The sequence below is a fragment of the Peromyscus leucopus genome, chromosome 3, assembly GCF_004664715.2.
Source record: "Peromyscus leucopus breed LL Stock chromosome 3, UCI_PerLeu_2.1, whole genome shotgun sequence".
Lineage (NCBI taxonomy): Eukaryota > Metazoa > Chordata > Mammalia > Rodentia > Cricetidae > Peromyscus > Peromyscus leucopus.
Window position 1 is genome coordinate 49862678 of NC_051065.1, and position 15218 is coordinate 49877895.

General features: G+C 46.8%; 1 protein-coding gene across 1 annotated transcript in view; it reads left to right on the forward strand.

Moving 5' to 3' along the window:
• Kiaa1549 (KIAA1549 ortholog) overlaps nt 1-15218 on the forward strand; it is a gene marked incomplete at its 5' end in the record, with an annotated part of 128265 nt that overhangs the window by 49884 nt on the left and 63163 nt on the right. The window contains 3 exons of the mRNA XM_037204298.1: nt 5973-8681; nt 11052-11140; nt 12422-12599. Of these exons, the coding sequence (XP_037060193.1) occupies nt 5973-8681; nt 11052-11140; nt 12422-12599 (2976 nt within the window). The remainder of the gene's footprint in view (nt 1-5972; nt 8682-11051; nt 11141-12421; nt 12600-15218) is intronic.

The following is a 15218-nucleotide window of genomic DNA, read 5'->3' on the forward strand; positions in this document are numbered from 1 at the left end:
GAGCTCTCAGACCTGGGTCATGGGGAGAGAAGCATTCGACCCAGTCGCTGGCAGAGTTAGCTTTTAACAAGTTCCTCATCATTTGCACGCCCACGTCACTTGCACACCCACGTCACTTGCACGCTCACGTCAGTGCCTGAGAAACAGCACCTCTCCCCAATCCCTCTCCCTTCTCTGTCATCAAAGAGAAAAAACCCTTTCACTCTTGGGGAATCTAAAGCTTTTATAGCTTGGAAACTGATCTCCGGGGCTTGAAACGAGAGTCCCTGATGCCTTTTATGTGGAGAGAGAGCCTCACCTGGGATTTCTAACCTCTTCCTGAATTAACTGCAGAGGTAATTCCCCATGGCATTGCAGCTGCCGCCTCTTCGGAGCTGGTGACTCTCCCCCGGGGCTTGGCAGAGAGAATAAAACCTCCTAGGTTGGCACCTTCCCGTCCTCGGTGGGAAGGTTTTTTTTGTGCCTGCTCTCTTTCAGTTGGGGACTTTGAGGTTTATTTTTAATCTTTTTGACCACTTCGCCGTTCCTCATCCAGGCCCTTCAGTTTTCTTTTGCGTCAGCTCTTTGGGTTCATAAATCAGCTCCTGACTAGGCTCTTTGCAGTTCATCTCTTACACCCTTCTGGTTCACACGAAGATGCGTTTCTGACTCATTTTAGAAGGGATCTTGTCTTCTGTTTGGCTCTTGCACGTTATAGCAGAGTGTTTTTATTATTTAAAAAAGTTTTATTATGTGTATGTGTCTGAGTGTATGTCTTTGTACCACATGTGTGCAGGAACCTTTGGAGGTCAGAAGAGGAGTCAGATCCCCTGGAACTGGAGTTACAGATGGTTGTGACTGCCATGTGGGTGCTGGGAACCAAACCCAGGTCCTCTGGAAGAGCAGCCAGTGCTCCTAACCTCTGAGCCACCTCTCCAGCCCACATGGCAGAGTTTTAAAACAGACATACCAAAGTCGGGCGGTGGTGGTGCATGCTTTTAATCCCAGCACTCAGGAGGCAGAGGCAGGTGGATTTCTGTGAGTTCGAGGCCAGCCTGGCCTACAGAGGGAGTTCCAGAACAGCCAAGGCTACACAGAGAAACCCTGCCTTGAAAAACAAACAAAAAACCAGACATATAAATTCTTACCTTAGGCAAACTTTCAAATGTGTATTAACACAGTTGGGCAGAATTTTATAACCTTTTAAATGTATGCTTTTTTTTTTTTTTTTTAAACCATAGAAAAGAATAGCCAGTCTTTGGCCTGTGCTTGGTACGTGGCAGGTTAAGACATAAAAGAATAGACAGGAAACCCTACAGCTAGGCTGTACAGAAGATGGCAGATGCTTAATGACGTCACTGTGAGACAGGGTTGTTGTTGTTTGTTTTGATTAGGGGCTGGAGACAGTCAAGTGCTCGGCAGTTAAGAGCGCTTGCTGCCATTGCTGAAGACCTGGGTTCAGTTCCCAGAACTCACATCTGGCATCTCACAGCCACCTGTAACTCCAGTTCCAGGGCATTCAAACCCTCTTCATTGCTGGAGATTAAAGCAAGGGCCTCCTGCCTTCTCACCGTGCTCGGGTACTGAACTACACTCCCATGCGTTCACTTTTTAAAGTCATGCCACAGCGAAGGGAGTGACATCTGGTGTGAGTTTGCGACTTTTCAGATGCTAAGGGAATCAGAAGTGTCACCCGTAAGTCTAAATATTATTTACAAGTTACTGTCTGTTCTCAAAATGGATCACAGAACTTGGTTTTGCGTCCCAGCTGCCATTTCCACGGGGCTGGGAGGGTGGTGCCGGGACAGGGTGTCACGCACAGACCCTTCTGCTGTCTGTCTGTCTTTCAGCATCTCTGGAGATGTACTAGTGTAGCTGGATAAGAAGTGTATTTTGGCCGGGCGGTGGTGGCGCACGCCTTTAATCCCAGCACTCGGGAGGCAGAGCCAGGCGGATCTCTGTGAGTTCAAGGCCAGCCTGGTCTACAAAGTGAGTTCCAGGAAAGGCACCAAACTACACAGAGAAACCCTGTCTCAAAAAACAAAAACAAAAAAAGAAGTGTATTTTGTAAAAACGCACAGATCTTTGGTTGTGCGTGACAGTCGAGGCTGCACACAGAAACCCTGTCTTGAAACAAAACCCCACACTGGTAATGCACCGGCATTATTGCAGATGTACCCCAGCACCCCTTGTTTGTATTACCATAGGTTGTCACTTACTCTCTGCTTTTTCTTCCTGACCCCTCACCAGGGATGATAGCGTTCCTTCCTGAAGGGTATTCTAGTTCAGAGACTCCTTTACCGACGGTCTTTGATTGGTATAACCACCCCTTGTTTCCTATTTATGTATTTTCTTGTGTGTGTGCAGGGGTGTGCACATGAGTCCACATGTGTCTGTGGGAGCCAGAAGATAACCTTGGGTGTTGTTCCCCAGAAGCCATCTACTCTTAAAAAAAAAGAGAGATTTACTTATGAAATTATTATTATTATTAATATTATTATTATTAGCGCGTGTGTGTAACACATGTGGATGCCTGTTTACAACACAGTTGTGGCCGTCAGAGGGCAACTGTGTGGAGTCCGGTCTTTTCCTTCCACCTTTATGTGGGTCCTAGGGATCACACTTAGGGCACCAGGCTTTCAAGGCGAGCACCTTTATCTGCTGAGCCATCTCACTGGCCCGACCTCACTGTATGAGGCAGGATCTCTCACTGACCTGCAACTTAACAATTAGGCTAGGCTGCTTGCCAGGGGGACCCAGGGGCCCTCCTGCCTCCACTCTCTAGAATGGGGATTACAAATGTGTGCCACCACACCTGGCTTTTTATACGGGTGCGGGAATGGAACTCAGGCTGTTACGTCACCTCCAGCCTCTTACGTGTCTTTTTGATAGAGAGGTTTCATGGTTATGCACATCTAAAGTGTCGGATGTTTTCTCTGAGCACTTTGAAAGTTTTGTTCCGCTGTGGTCCTGTGAAGTGGCCGTGTGGTCATTTACCTGCCACCATCTTTCTTCTGGCTCTGCTTGTGGTTCTCCTTGTCTTTGGTGTCCCATGGACTCTATTGTAGGGTGTGTGTGTGTGTGTGTGTGTGTGTGTGTGTGTGTGTTTAAAAAAAAAAAAAAAAAGGAATGATTGCCACCTTGTGACTTCTTGGCCTGTTTGAATTGATGGATTTTTATCTCTTAGGAAGTTTAAAGTTGTACTGTCTCTGAAGATTGCCTTGCACCCTCCTCCTCTTGGCTTGTTTGTTTGCTTGTTCATTGCTGTTTTCGAGACAGGGTTTCTCTGTGTAGCCTGGCTGTCCTGGAACTCGCGCTGTAGACCAGGCTGGCCTTGAACTCAGAGATCGTCTTTTCCTCTGCCTCCTGAGTGCTGGGACTAAAGGCGTGCGCCACCACCGCCCGGCCCTACTACTCTTTTGACTGGCTTTTTTCTAAAACTTTGATAAATGTGTTTGAGCGTCTCGTTCCAGTCTTCATGCCACTTAATATCTCTAATTGTTTTTTTAACTGTTACATTTTAATTTATTTTGTGCGCCCCCATGTGCCACAGTATGACATGACATGCTATTAGAGGTCAGAGAACAACTTTTGGGAACTGGTTTTTGTCTTCCATCTTGTGGGTGTCTGGGACTGAGCTCAGGTTGTAGGCTTGGCAGTAGGTACTACTAGCGGCTGCATTTTTCTGACTCTATTGTTCTGGTTTTTTTTAATTACTATTATTATTTTCTATTTTGTGTTTGTTTCTCTGTCCCCAGTTCTGAGTATAGTTTTTAGCCATTTCTCCCTCCATTCACTAAAAACCACTTCAGTAGTGTCTAAACTGCTGTTACATGCATGCTAAGTTGTAAATGTTTAATTATAATTTGTTTTTTGAGATAGGGTTTCTCTATGTAGTCCTGGCTGTCCTGGACTCTCTGTATAGACCAGACTGACCTCACATTTACTGAGATCCTCCTGCCTCTGCTTCCTGAGTGCTGAGATTAAAGGTGTAAGCCAGCACATTGGCTCAAATTAGAATATTTTTCATTTCTGAATGCTCTTTCCTTTTTAAATATTTCTGGCCAGTTTTCATAGTCTCTTTCTCATTACTCATATATTTAGCCCTTCTGTTAGTTTATGTAAATTAAACATAAACACATATCCCATAATTCCAGTATTTGAAGTCTATAGATCTCATTGGGGGTTCTTCTGACTTTTTTTTTTTTTTTTTTTTTTTCCGAGACAGGGTTTCTCTGTGTAGCTTTGGAGCCTGTCCCGGAATCACTCGATAGACCAGGCTGACCTCGAACTCACAGAGATCCGCCTGCCTCTGCCTCCCGAGTGCTGGGGTTAAAGGTGTGCGCCATCACTGCCCGGCTCTTCTGACTTTTTATTTTGGGTTTTTCTCAGCCTTTTTTGTTTGTTTGTCTGATTTTTGAAGTAGGATCTCACTATGTAGCTCTGGTGTCCTGGAAGTCACTATGTACCCAGGCTGGCCTTGAACACACAGAGATCCGCCTGCCTCTGCCTCCTGAGTGCTGGCATTAAAGGCGTGGGCCACCATGCCTGGATTTCCTCTCAGCATTTTAATGGTATCCTCTTTCCTTATGTGTTTCGTAATTTTTATCTCTGTGCTCCTATTAATTTGATCTGTAGCTAAGGAAAGTGTTTGATGTCTGGTGTGACCGTGTGTGTGTGTGTGTGTGTGTGTGTGTGTGTGTGTGTGTGTGTGTGTTTGACCACGTTTTTTTTTTTTTCCCGAGACAGGGTTTCTCTGTATAGCTTTGCGCCTTTTCCTGGAACTCACTTGGTAGCCCAGGCTGGCCTCGAACTCACAGAGATCCACCTGGCTCTGCCTCCCGAGTGCTGGCATTAAAGGCGTGTGCCACCACCGCCTGGCCTGACCACGTTTTTGTATGTTTTCCTTTTAAGAGGTGGTCTCACTATGTTGCCAAGCTGCTTTCAAACTGATGAGCTCAAGTGTTCCTCTTGCCACTATGACAACAAGCATGTGATACCATGTCTGGCCTGGAAAATTTATGTCACCATCTGACAGACATTGAAGACCTGGCCTGTCTTAAATTAGGACTCTTAAACAGTTTATTAGGATCATAGAAATGATTTAGGTTCTAAACCTGGGGACATGTCTTACAAAATTGCTACGAAGAGTCCAAGTTGAGGTAGACATTTTCCTTTGGGGGCTTAAACAATGGAAATTTGCTGTCTCCTTTCTGGAGTGTAGAAATCCAAGGTCAGACATTGGTATTATAGTTGATTGTCTCTGAGGGCTGTGAAGGAGAATCTGCTCCATGCTGGCCCTCCCCCCCCTGATGATTGGCAGCAGCCTTTGATTTGGGGCTACACCACTGTGATGTACTGTCATATTCCCATGCTCTCTTTCTTGCATGTGTGTATCCACGTTTCCCCCTCTTATTAAGGTGCCAGTCATGAAATAGAACGGATTAAAGATTATTTGCACCATTTCACACACATTTGGGACAAATGGCTTTGGGTATGACGGTATAAAGTAAGGTTTGTGGGTGTGTGTACACATGCAGGCTTAAATGAAGGAAGCACTCAGGTTTATGACTATTTGTATAGATTGCCCTGATGCTGCTTTTGACATTGTCTAGCTTCCAACTAGCATTTCTACAAATTGTGGCTATTTATAGTGAACAGATATTTTTATATGTCTTTTTATTTTATGTGTGCCTTTTTTTTTTTTTTTTTTTTTTGCATTATTTTACGTGTCTGGTATCTGCAGAGGCCAGAAGAGGGTGCTGGATCCCCTGGCATTGGAGTTACAGAAAGTTGTGAGTTGCCTCCTGGGTGCTAGAATCTGAATGCAGGTCCTCAGCAAGGGCAGCCAGTGCTCATAACCACCAAGGCATCTCTCCAGCCCTAGTGAATGGGTATTTTCTGAATGAGTGGATTTTTTTACATCTGAAGTGAAATGTTCTCACTCTGACCTCTTTGCATGGCCGCTAACCCAGCTTTGCTTTTCTTGCTAGATGAACTCTCCCTGGAACAGCACAACCCTTCTTTACGTCCCGAGGAGTTCCTGCCGGAGACGAGCATCATGCCCAGCGCTACACGTGTGGCCTTATCAGAGACTGCTCCAGGGGCCCAGCCAGGCCTCTCTGTCCTGGTCCTCTCCTCTCCATCTGCCACTACTTTTGATACAGCCTTTTTAAGCCACAGACATCAGACTCAAAGTACAGCAGAGCCCAGCATCTTTGCGGCACCGTATGGATCTGTGACGAGTAACGAGGTGGCCGTTGATGACGATGAGATGGATAACTTCTTGCCAGATGTTCACTGGACCTCTTCAGGGGTGGCTTCCCCAATGCGGTCTATCTCACCGAACTCACGAGAGCCGCCTCAGGAAATGCCGGAGCCTGGGATGACTCCATCGCTACCCACCATTTCTCTGCAGGATGAAGCGCTGTCTGGATGTCAGAACACGGCACAACAGGCAACCGTGCACGTGGAGTCCTCCGGCGATTTCAGCACTTCTTGGTCAGCTTTTCTCACATCTGAGGGCATCATTCCAACTCCTAGTAGGAGTTTGGTGCTTCATCCTACTGAAATTCACAGCCAGTTATCAAGCAAGGCTTTGCCAGAGACGGTAGCTTCTGTGACAGAGGGCGCGGAAAACCTCCTTTTCAGCTCCTGGATCTCCGTGCCCCAGCCAGTGGGCGATGGCGTGACTCAGCAGCCATCTGTTCCCCTGTGGGAGGTCTCACAGCCTCTAATGGGTGTCCTGGCCACAAGCACAGACAGAAATCCTAATGGGACCGCCGCGTGGAGTGAACGCCGGGAAGAAGCCGTCTCTCCAAGAGCACTGCCTACTGCAACCACGTCACCCACAGACCCCGTTTTCACCAGCCCGCTCTCTGCTGCATCTTCAACCCCGCCTTCATCTGTGTCTTTTGCTGCCCAACCAGCCGGCATTTCAGATAACCCCTTCTTCCTCTCTAGCGAGGCCGGGGAAACGTTCGAATCACCACCACACAGCTCCACAGTCCCCAGTTTTGCTGACCATCCTCATGCCCTGAACCCTGAGGCCTCCCTGAGACCACACACATGGTGTGTGTCCTGTGTTTTCTCATCACCTCAGCAGGTTTTGGCCAGGAGCCTCACAGAGAAGGAGATGGGATCAGGGGACGGGCGTGAAGCTCTGTCTACGGCCTCAGGAGAAGCAAGCCGTCTCTCGCCATCAAGCAGCGTGGGCACAGACCTCTCTGAACTTGAAGATCTTCGAGAATTTAATACTCTTTTCCCTTCCAGACCCGTCGTCTCCCTTTCTTCCAGATCTGTGGGGTTGTGGGAAGTCAGCCTGGACATGTCACCTGAGGTGGATATGAGCGGCATGACCACCACGCAGGTGTACCCTGCCCATGGCCACCTCTCCACACCAAGCTCACCTGATTCCACCTTTGGCTTCTCTGTCACCAGTGATCTAGTGATGCCATCCAGTGTGACCTATTTGTTGTCCTCAGTCATCCCTAGCGTCCATTTTGAGTCACCTCTCTCTTTGACAGCAAATCAAACCACGCCATCCCTTCCAGCTGGAAACCCAAGCTTTCTCACCTCTTATGGTTCGGCCTCCTCGGTAGAGTCTCAAGTTGTTGCTGACCCAGAGCCTACCAGCCTTTTGCAGCTCGAGTCTGGGAGTCTTTTGGATTCCACATCCAGCCTTTTCTCCACTCCGCCCCTGGACTTCAGCACTCCGGCCCCTTCACGGTCAGATCTTCTTGCTTACCCATCTTTGACGTCCACCGATCCATCAGCTTCCCTTCCTCAGCCTCCTCCCACCATGGCTGAGACATTTCCATTGTCCAGCTCTCTCAATTTGCAGTCACCTCAGCTTTTTGTTCTTAAGCCCACAAGTCTAGAGCCATCTCAGCCTTGGTCAAGTCCAGACCTCCTTGTGAAGACAGTCACTCTTCTTCCCAGTCACTCCGAAATGCCCCCACTGTCAAGCTCCCCCTCTGATCCTCTCAAGTTCGCCGAAGCATGGAGAGTTTCCCTGATAGAGTCTGGTGTTCATCTTACCTCAGTTTTCTCTGAAGCCACCTCTGTCTTTGAATTGTCACTCATTCCCCCTGGGTCCTCAGGAAGCACACTGGTGCCCTCCGGCTCCGAGACCACCCTTGGCATCTCACCTGCTGGGACTCACTTCTCATCACTGCCAGCTGTTTTCCATTTGACACCCATTTTAACCGGGTCATCTCCATTCTCGACTCTGACCCCTTCCGATGGCAGTGTGAGTGTGACAGACCATTCCACACCTGTCTCACCCATATCCACCAGTGCCATTCCGACCAGCACAGAGTCGATCTCTGACTTGTACCTGTCAGCCTCCCCATCACTTGCTTCCGAAGTAAGCCCTTCACCTATGCCCACAAAGCCAGTCATGGGCTCATCATTGACACCCACAGGTTCACCACCCACTACCTCCCCAGAACCAAGTCCATCCCCGGAACCAAGCATGCCCAATACCAGCACTGCCCCTGGTGATACCGTGGACTCTGCTCTGAACAGCGAGCCTATGAGTCAGAGCCCTCAGGGGAACAGTGTACCCCCTCCCCAGCCCTCCCTCGGTCCTGTGACCGCCTCCACGCTCGAAGCCACAGTTGGTACACCAGCACTGGCCACAGCCAAGCCGCCATATGTGTGTGATATTACAGTTCCCGATGCCTATTTGATCACAACTGGTAAGGCCCTGCTTCCAGTCACCTCTCTGAGGTAGGGGACTTCTCTGAGGTGTTTGTGTGCGGTGCTTACGAGACACACCATCGTGGTGAGGAGAGTAGGTGTGGCTCTCACACAACCTGTGGGTCGCAGTCCTCCTCCCCCGCTGGCCCCACGCTAGCCGTCCAATCACTTAGTCTCTTCATCTGCTTCCACAAGTGTTAAACAAGGACCGTAGGCTCTCTTGGGTTACCGTAAGGATTTAAGTGTATAAAATACGTGGCATCTAGGAAATGACCACACAACATTGCATATTAGTTAGTAATTACCATAAGAACAGATAAAAGATTTAAGTGAGCTGTGGAACTTTCGGTAGTATCTTTGGCTTTGGAACTCATTGTCCGGCATATGCAATACATAGCATGCTTGAAGCAAACATGTTTGATTTTTAATACTGGCTTCTTTCTTAGTGGTAGCTGTCTGCTAGGGAGAGAGTCTAGACAGGTAGAGGTGATTTTTGGGGGGAGGGGGTGGAGCTCCATAATAATGCAGAGACCCGTGAGGGGCGTTGATGGCTTGGAGGGAGATGCTTGGATGCTGACCTCCACTGAGGGGAGCCAGGCATCCTTTGAAGGTCTCCGAACCTCACTTCTCTTGGCCTTGGAGAAACTGTAGAGAGTTGGAAAACAATTTGTGTGATACATGTTTCTGGATGGTTCCTGTTCCCCAGTCTCATGTCTCCATCTCACAGAGTTGCAGTGTCCTGTCTTCCTCAGATTAGCCAGAGAAGGTGGCAGTTCTGGTGGTGGGCGGTGGGGTCCTTGAGTAGCACTTAGCTCTCCTGAGTGGTTCATTGGCTGCACGGGGCTACTCTTAGTATGCACCTCCTGTCTCCATTGAGTTCTTCGGAGTTTGGTTTTCTGTTACGCCTTGCTTTCCCTGAGTCTGGCTCATCCTGCTTCCCTCTCCCTCCCTCATTCCTCCCCTCTCATTTCATTTCCTGTGTACCATTCATGACCTTGTCTGGTCCTCTTAGAGCCTGGCAGGCCAGGGCAGTTGGCTGTTGGTGGAATCAGCCAAGGTAGTTAGAAGGGGCCATAGATTTGTTATGATGACTTCGGGAACTAAAGAAGACACACACCCCTCACCTTTTTACTACGTGTCCCTGATTTACCAGAGGAGTCGTCAAATAGCTTAAGCATTTGTTTTTATAATGACTGAAAGAGGATTGATTCTGTCTCAAGTTTTTTAGTGATTTGAGATAGGATAATGGAAAATTGAGTGATGGGACTAGAGAGATGGTTCAGCGGTTAAAGAGCATGCTGCTCTTGCAGAGGACCAGAGTTCGAGTCCCAGCCCCCATGCCGGGTGCTCCACAGCTGCCTGTAACTCCAGCTCCAGGGGATCTGACCGACTTCTTTTCTTCTCCACAGTCACCTGCAGCCCTGTGTAATTCACAGACACGCGTACATAAATTAAATCTAGAACAGAATAACAACATTAGATATATTACAGTTCTGTGTATGGAATGGAAGGGAAGGAAAAGCACCATGGGATAGAAGGGGAGGTTTACTAATTACTGGCAGACAGACACTCACAGGCACAGATTTATATTTTTGTTTATTTTTTGAAGATACTTTGTGTGTGTGTGTGTGTTTACAGGTGTCTGTGGAGGCCAGGAGAGGGCTTTAAAGCTTGACCTTGGAGGTTGTGAGCTGCCTGACGTGGGTGCTGGGGATCAGCCTGGGTCCTCCTCAAGCGTGTGTTCCAAACCACAGAACCGGCTCTCCAGCCCCAGTACAGATTTTTAAATTGGACTTTTATGTGAATAGAAAGACCTAGACTTAGGGATGAGAAATATTTTATTTCCTGTCTAAAATGTTACAACTTGGACATTATAAGGACATTTTCTCCCATTGGTTGTGGTTAGCACTCCCCGGCAGCTGCTTGGAATACTCAGTGGAGCCGTCCTCCTTCTGTGGAGGATGGTATCGCCAGTTCATTGAGGAGCGTCTTAATGATCTTAAAAATACTACTTCTGAGAGCTTTTAAAGCCTCAGCCTTTGCCGTTAGGTGCATAGCTGGAGAAATTCTGCTACTTGTTGAGAAGAAAGTGGGGACTGGAAGCTTCCTGTCCCCTGGGTGGACCACAGCTGCTGCTCTCCCGTCCTGCCCGCCAACGTTCTCAACACGTCAGGCCAATGCTGGGCCTGGTGTTTCCATTTCCTATAATACTTCACAGCACTTAGATCTTTCTGCTCTGTCCTTAGTCTGGGCCTGATATTTCAAAACAAGCTGCTAGCATGCTTGTCTCAGTCATGGCTTCCTGAGGTGACATCTTCATGCTTCATAATAGCACTAAAATGCGTCTGGTGGTTGGCTTTCATTTGTAGTGCTGGCCAGGCGAGCTGTGCAGGAGTACATCATTACGTCAATCAAAGAAGTGTTGAGGATTCACTTCAACCGTGCGGTGGAGCTGAAGGTGAGACCCTGAGCATGGGAGTCTGGTGTCTGACGTGCTTGTTGGGTCTCGTGGGGCAGGGTAGGAGCCCCAGGCTCTGCACTTTGAGTTCTCTGTCTCACTCCTCTCCAGGTATGCAGTTTTCCTCCGCATCTCTGCTCACGTCATTTTACCCTGTGCAGTGGGGACTGCGTTTGCAGAGTTGGAATGAAGAGGCTCTCAGGCCAGAGGCAGCGTAGTTTGGGGCGACCTTAGCAGTATTGCTCTCCTTGAGTTACTTTAATCAATGACTTGGGGCCGGGCCGTGGTGGCGCACGCCTTTAATCCCAGCATTCCGGAGGCAGAGGCAGGCAGATCTCTGTGAGTTCGAGGCCAGCCTTGTCTTCAGAGTGAGTTCCAGGAAAGTCACCAAAGCTACACAGAGAAACCCTGTCTCGGGGGAAAAAACAAACAAACAAACAAACAACAACAACAACAAAAAACCCCAAAACCCAAAAAACAAACAAATAAATGACTTGGGCCTATGTTAGGTTTCAGAGTGGAGTACATTTGTATCTTTCTGTACATCCAATGTGACTGAGATGGATTTCTACGCTGGTCACATTACACCCACTGATGGTGTCCCTTTCCCAGATGAGCTCAGAAAGCCGTGTTCTACTAGGTCCTGCCCCTGTCTAACCAGAGCCATGAGCCATGAGCTGTGCTGGCCATGGAACATGTGAAATGGGCCTGGCCTGAACTAATAAGATGCATGGTGAATGTAAACTGCATGCCAGATCTCAAAACTGCACCAAATAAAGGAATATAGACTATCTCACTAATGTTTTTTCTACTGACTACACATTGGAACCATGTTTCCCATATTAAGTGAAATGCATTTAAAATTAGCTTCCCCCATTCCTCTGCTTTTACTGTGGCCTTCATGTACTTTAAAATTGTGTAAGTGGCTATCATTGTGTTATTTGAAACAGTGAGACTCAAGGAAACAACTGCTCCTTTAGGTGTGGGTTAAACATGACAAAAATCTTGAATTTTCTGTAACGCACTATCCAATCCGTATTACTGGCTGTCCTTTCTTGTTCCTGTACTTTTGTGCTATTTTGTGAAAGTTGGGATAACATAAAAGGAACACATAAAATAAAAATCTTGATTATCTTTGAAGCATTTATCCACCCATTTAAGCTGCTGATTTTATATATATACTTATGTATATATATAGTTATATAATTTTAATTATTTTTTTCTGCCCAACAGTTTTCTTTAAGTGTGAATTGTCTTTTTTAAAATGTTTTCTTTCTCTAGGTTTATGAACTGTTCACAGACTTCACTTTTCTGGTAACATCCGGTCCTTTTATTTATACGGCAATATCGGTCATCAATGTCCTCGTCAGTAGTAAACTCGTGCGGGACCAGACTCCTTTAATCTTGTCTGTGAAGCCATCCTTCCTCGTGCCAGAGCCCAGGTTTCAAGTTCAAACAGGTGAGACCACTGAGCATAGACATTGGGGTGTGTGCGTAGGATTTTATCTTTTTAAATATATATGTATTTAAAGTGTGGGGGGCGGGTTATGTGCTGGTCAGAGGCTCAGCAGGCGAAGGTATTTGCTGTCAGAATTGAAGACCCACGCTTGATCTCTGGAACCCGTGTGGTCGAAAGGAGGGAACTGACCCTGTGGCTTGTTCTTTGATCTCTATATACGTGTGCACACATGTGCGTACACACACATATACAATAAATGTAAAGATTGAGGATTGTGCACACATGTTGTGTGTAGACACATACAGGCAAAACGCGCATACACATAAAAATAAAGACAATCTCAAATAATTTTTAAGTTGGGTTTTGTTTTAAAATTATTCATTAATTTATTGTGACAATCTTGCCATGGTCCTAGTCTGGATTTGAGCTTCTGGTTTTAAGCAAACCTTCTGAGTAGCTGGGACTTCATTCATGGGCTACTGCACCCGGACCTGTTACTTAATTAACAACAGTAACCACAGCTTTATACTTATGGAAAAAAGCCAAGCATATACAAAGGTACACAAAATAGTTTAATGAAACCCCATGTGCCATTATATGTCTCCACAATTTTTTAGTTACTTTTTGTTTTGTTTTGTTTTTTTGGTGTGTATTATGTGCAGGTAGGTGCACATGTGTGTACATGCATGCGAAGGCCAGAGTATGACCTAGGAGTTATTGCTCAGGTGCTGTCCACCTTGTATTTTGGGACAGTTATCTCAGTGGCCTGGAACTCACCGACTAGGGATCTGCCTGACTCAGCCACCCTGGCACTGAGATTATAAGCACCACTGTGTTTGGGTTTTTCTCCCGTGGGTTCTGGGGAGACAAGGCATGGCACCTTATTGGTTGAACTATCTCCCCGATCATAACAGTTTTCAGTTCTTAGTCAAACTTTTTCTTCCTTCTCTCCTATTCACTTCTCCTTCCATTATTTTATAGTAAATCTTAAAGGACCATAAAATGTCACTCATGTACCTCTACAGGAAAAGGACTGTTAAACACAGATGCACATCTGTCCGAATCACCACACTCCCTAAAGTAATCACTTAATACCTTATTTAACCTTTCATTGTGGACATTTTCAATCATGTACAAACTAGAATATATAACTTTAAGTTCACACATGTTTTAATAAGCTTAAAAATAATCAAGATTTTTACCAAGTTTTCAAGCAAAATTGGTAAAACTTTTTTTAAGACACAAGAATGTTTTAATGAGTTGAGTATGGTGACTCACACCTTTAATCCCAGCCCTCAGAAGGCAGAGGCTGGTGGATCTCTATGAGTTGGAGGCCAGCCTGGTCTACAAAGCGAGTTCTAGGACAGCCAAGGTGGTTAGAGAGAAGCCCTGTCTCCAAAATAAAAACACACAAAAAATGTTTTAATATGCTGCCAGATGTCACGTCTTTCACCTACATGTACTTAATAGTTCATCTGTAATAAATATTACATATATTTGAAACATTTACGAGGTACATCTTCTAATGTGTAGATTTTTTTTTTTTTTTTTTTTTTTTTTTTTTCAGACAGATTCTTGTGTAGCTTTGCGCTTTCTGAGTCACTTGGTAGCCAGCTGCTCGAACTCACAGAGATCCGCCTGGCTCTGCTTCCCGAGTGCTGGGATTAAAGGCGTGCGCCACCACGCCCGGCTTAATGTGTAGATTTTTAACTGGACTTGAACTCCTGGTCCCACGTGGTTTTTCTGTCTTAGCCTCCTGAGTTGCTGAGCCCAAAAGCATGCCATTCACCTTCACGTGCATGTGTTCATGTGGTAAAAAAGTTGGCTTTCTACATTTTTATGAGATGAAACTTAGAAGTAATAGGATTCATCCTTGGCTCCAGGAAGCAGCCAGTCAGCATCACCCTGTAACCTGAAGAAGCACTTGAGTAGCCCCATCTTAGGAACTTGCCTGTTGAGCCTCTGTGGAGCAGGCACACATCCTGCTTTGTGACCTGGGAAACACCTTGTTGGCCCACCTTAAGCAGCTTTGCCCTCAGAGTAAATCCAGTTTGTAGCCCTCATCCCACCAGAGCTTTCTGCCTCCTCAGACCTAGAGTGTCACCCACCATGACCCAGTGGGGATGTGTAGCCCACAGTTGGGGGTACAGTCTCATCGCCTCTGCAGCCTCGGCCATGAAGACGCTTGGAGACACAGCCTGTGTTGAGTCTAGGTGAAGGAGTTTTGCAGACACTGTTCGGGGAGCACACAGCATAATATTTCCAGGTGGCACTGTAGGGCACGGGGCAGGAAAAGCCTTTTATTGTGGAAGCGTCCCATAAAAGCGATAGGATGGTGATAGAGAGATGGCTTGGCAGTTCCAAGGCCACACTGCTCTTTTTCTGTTTGTTTGTTTGTTTGTTTTTGAGACAGGGTTTCTCTGTGTAGTTTTGGAGCCTGTCATGGATCTCTCTCTGTAGACCAGGCTGACCTCAAAGAGAGGTCACAGAGATCCTCCTGCCTCTGCCTCCTGAGTGCTGGGATTAAAGGCGTGCACCACCACCGTCCGGCCAATGCACATGGCTCTTACAGAGAACATGGATTTGTTTCCCAGCACCTGTCTTGTGTGGCTTGTGGCT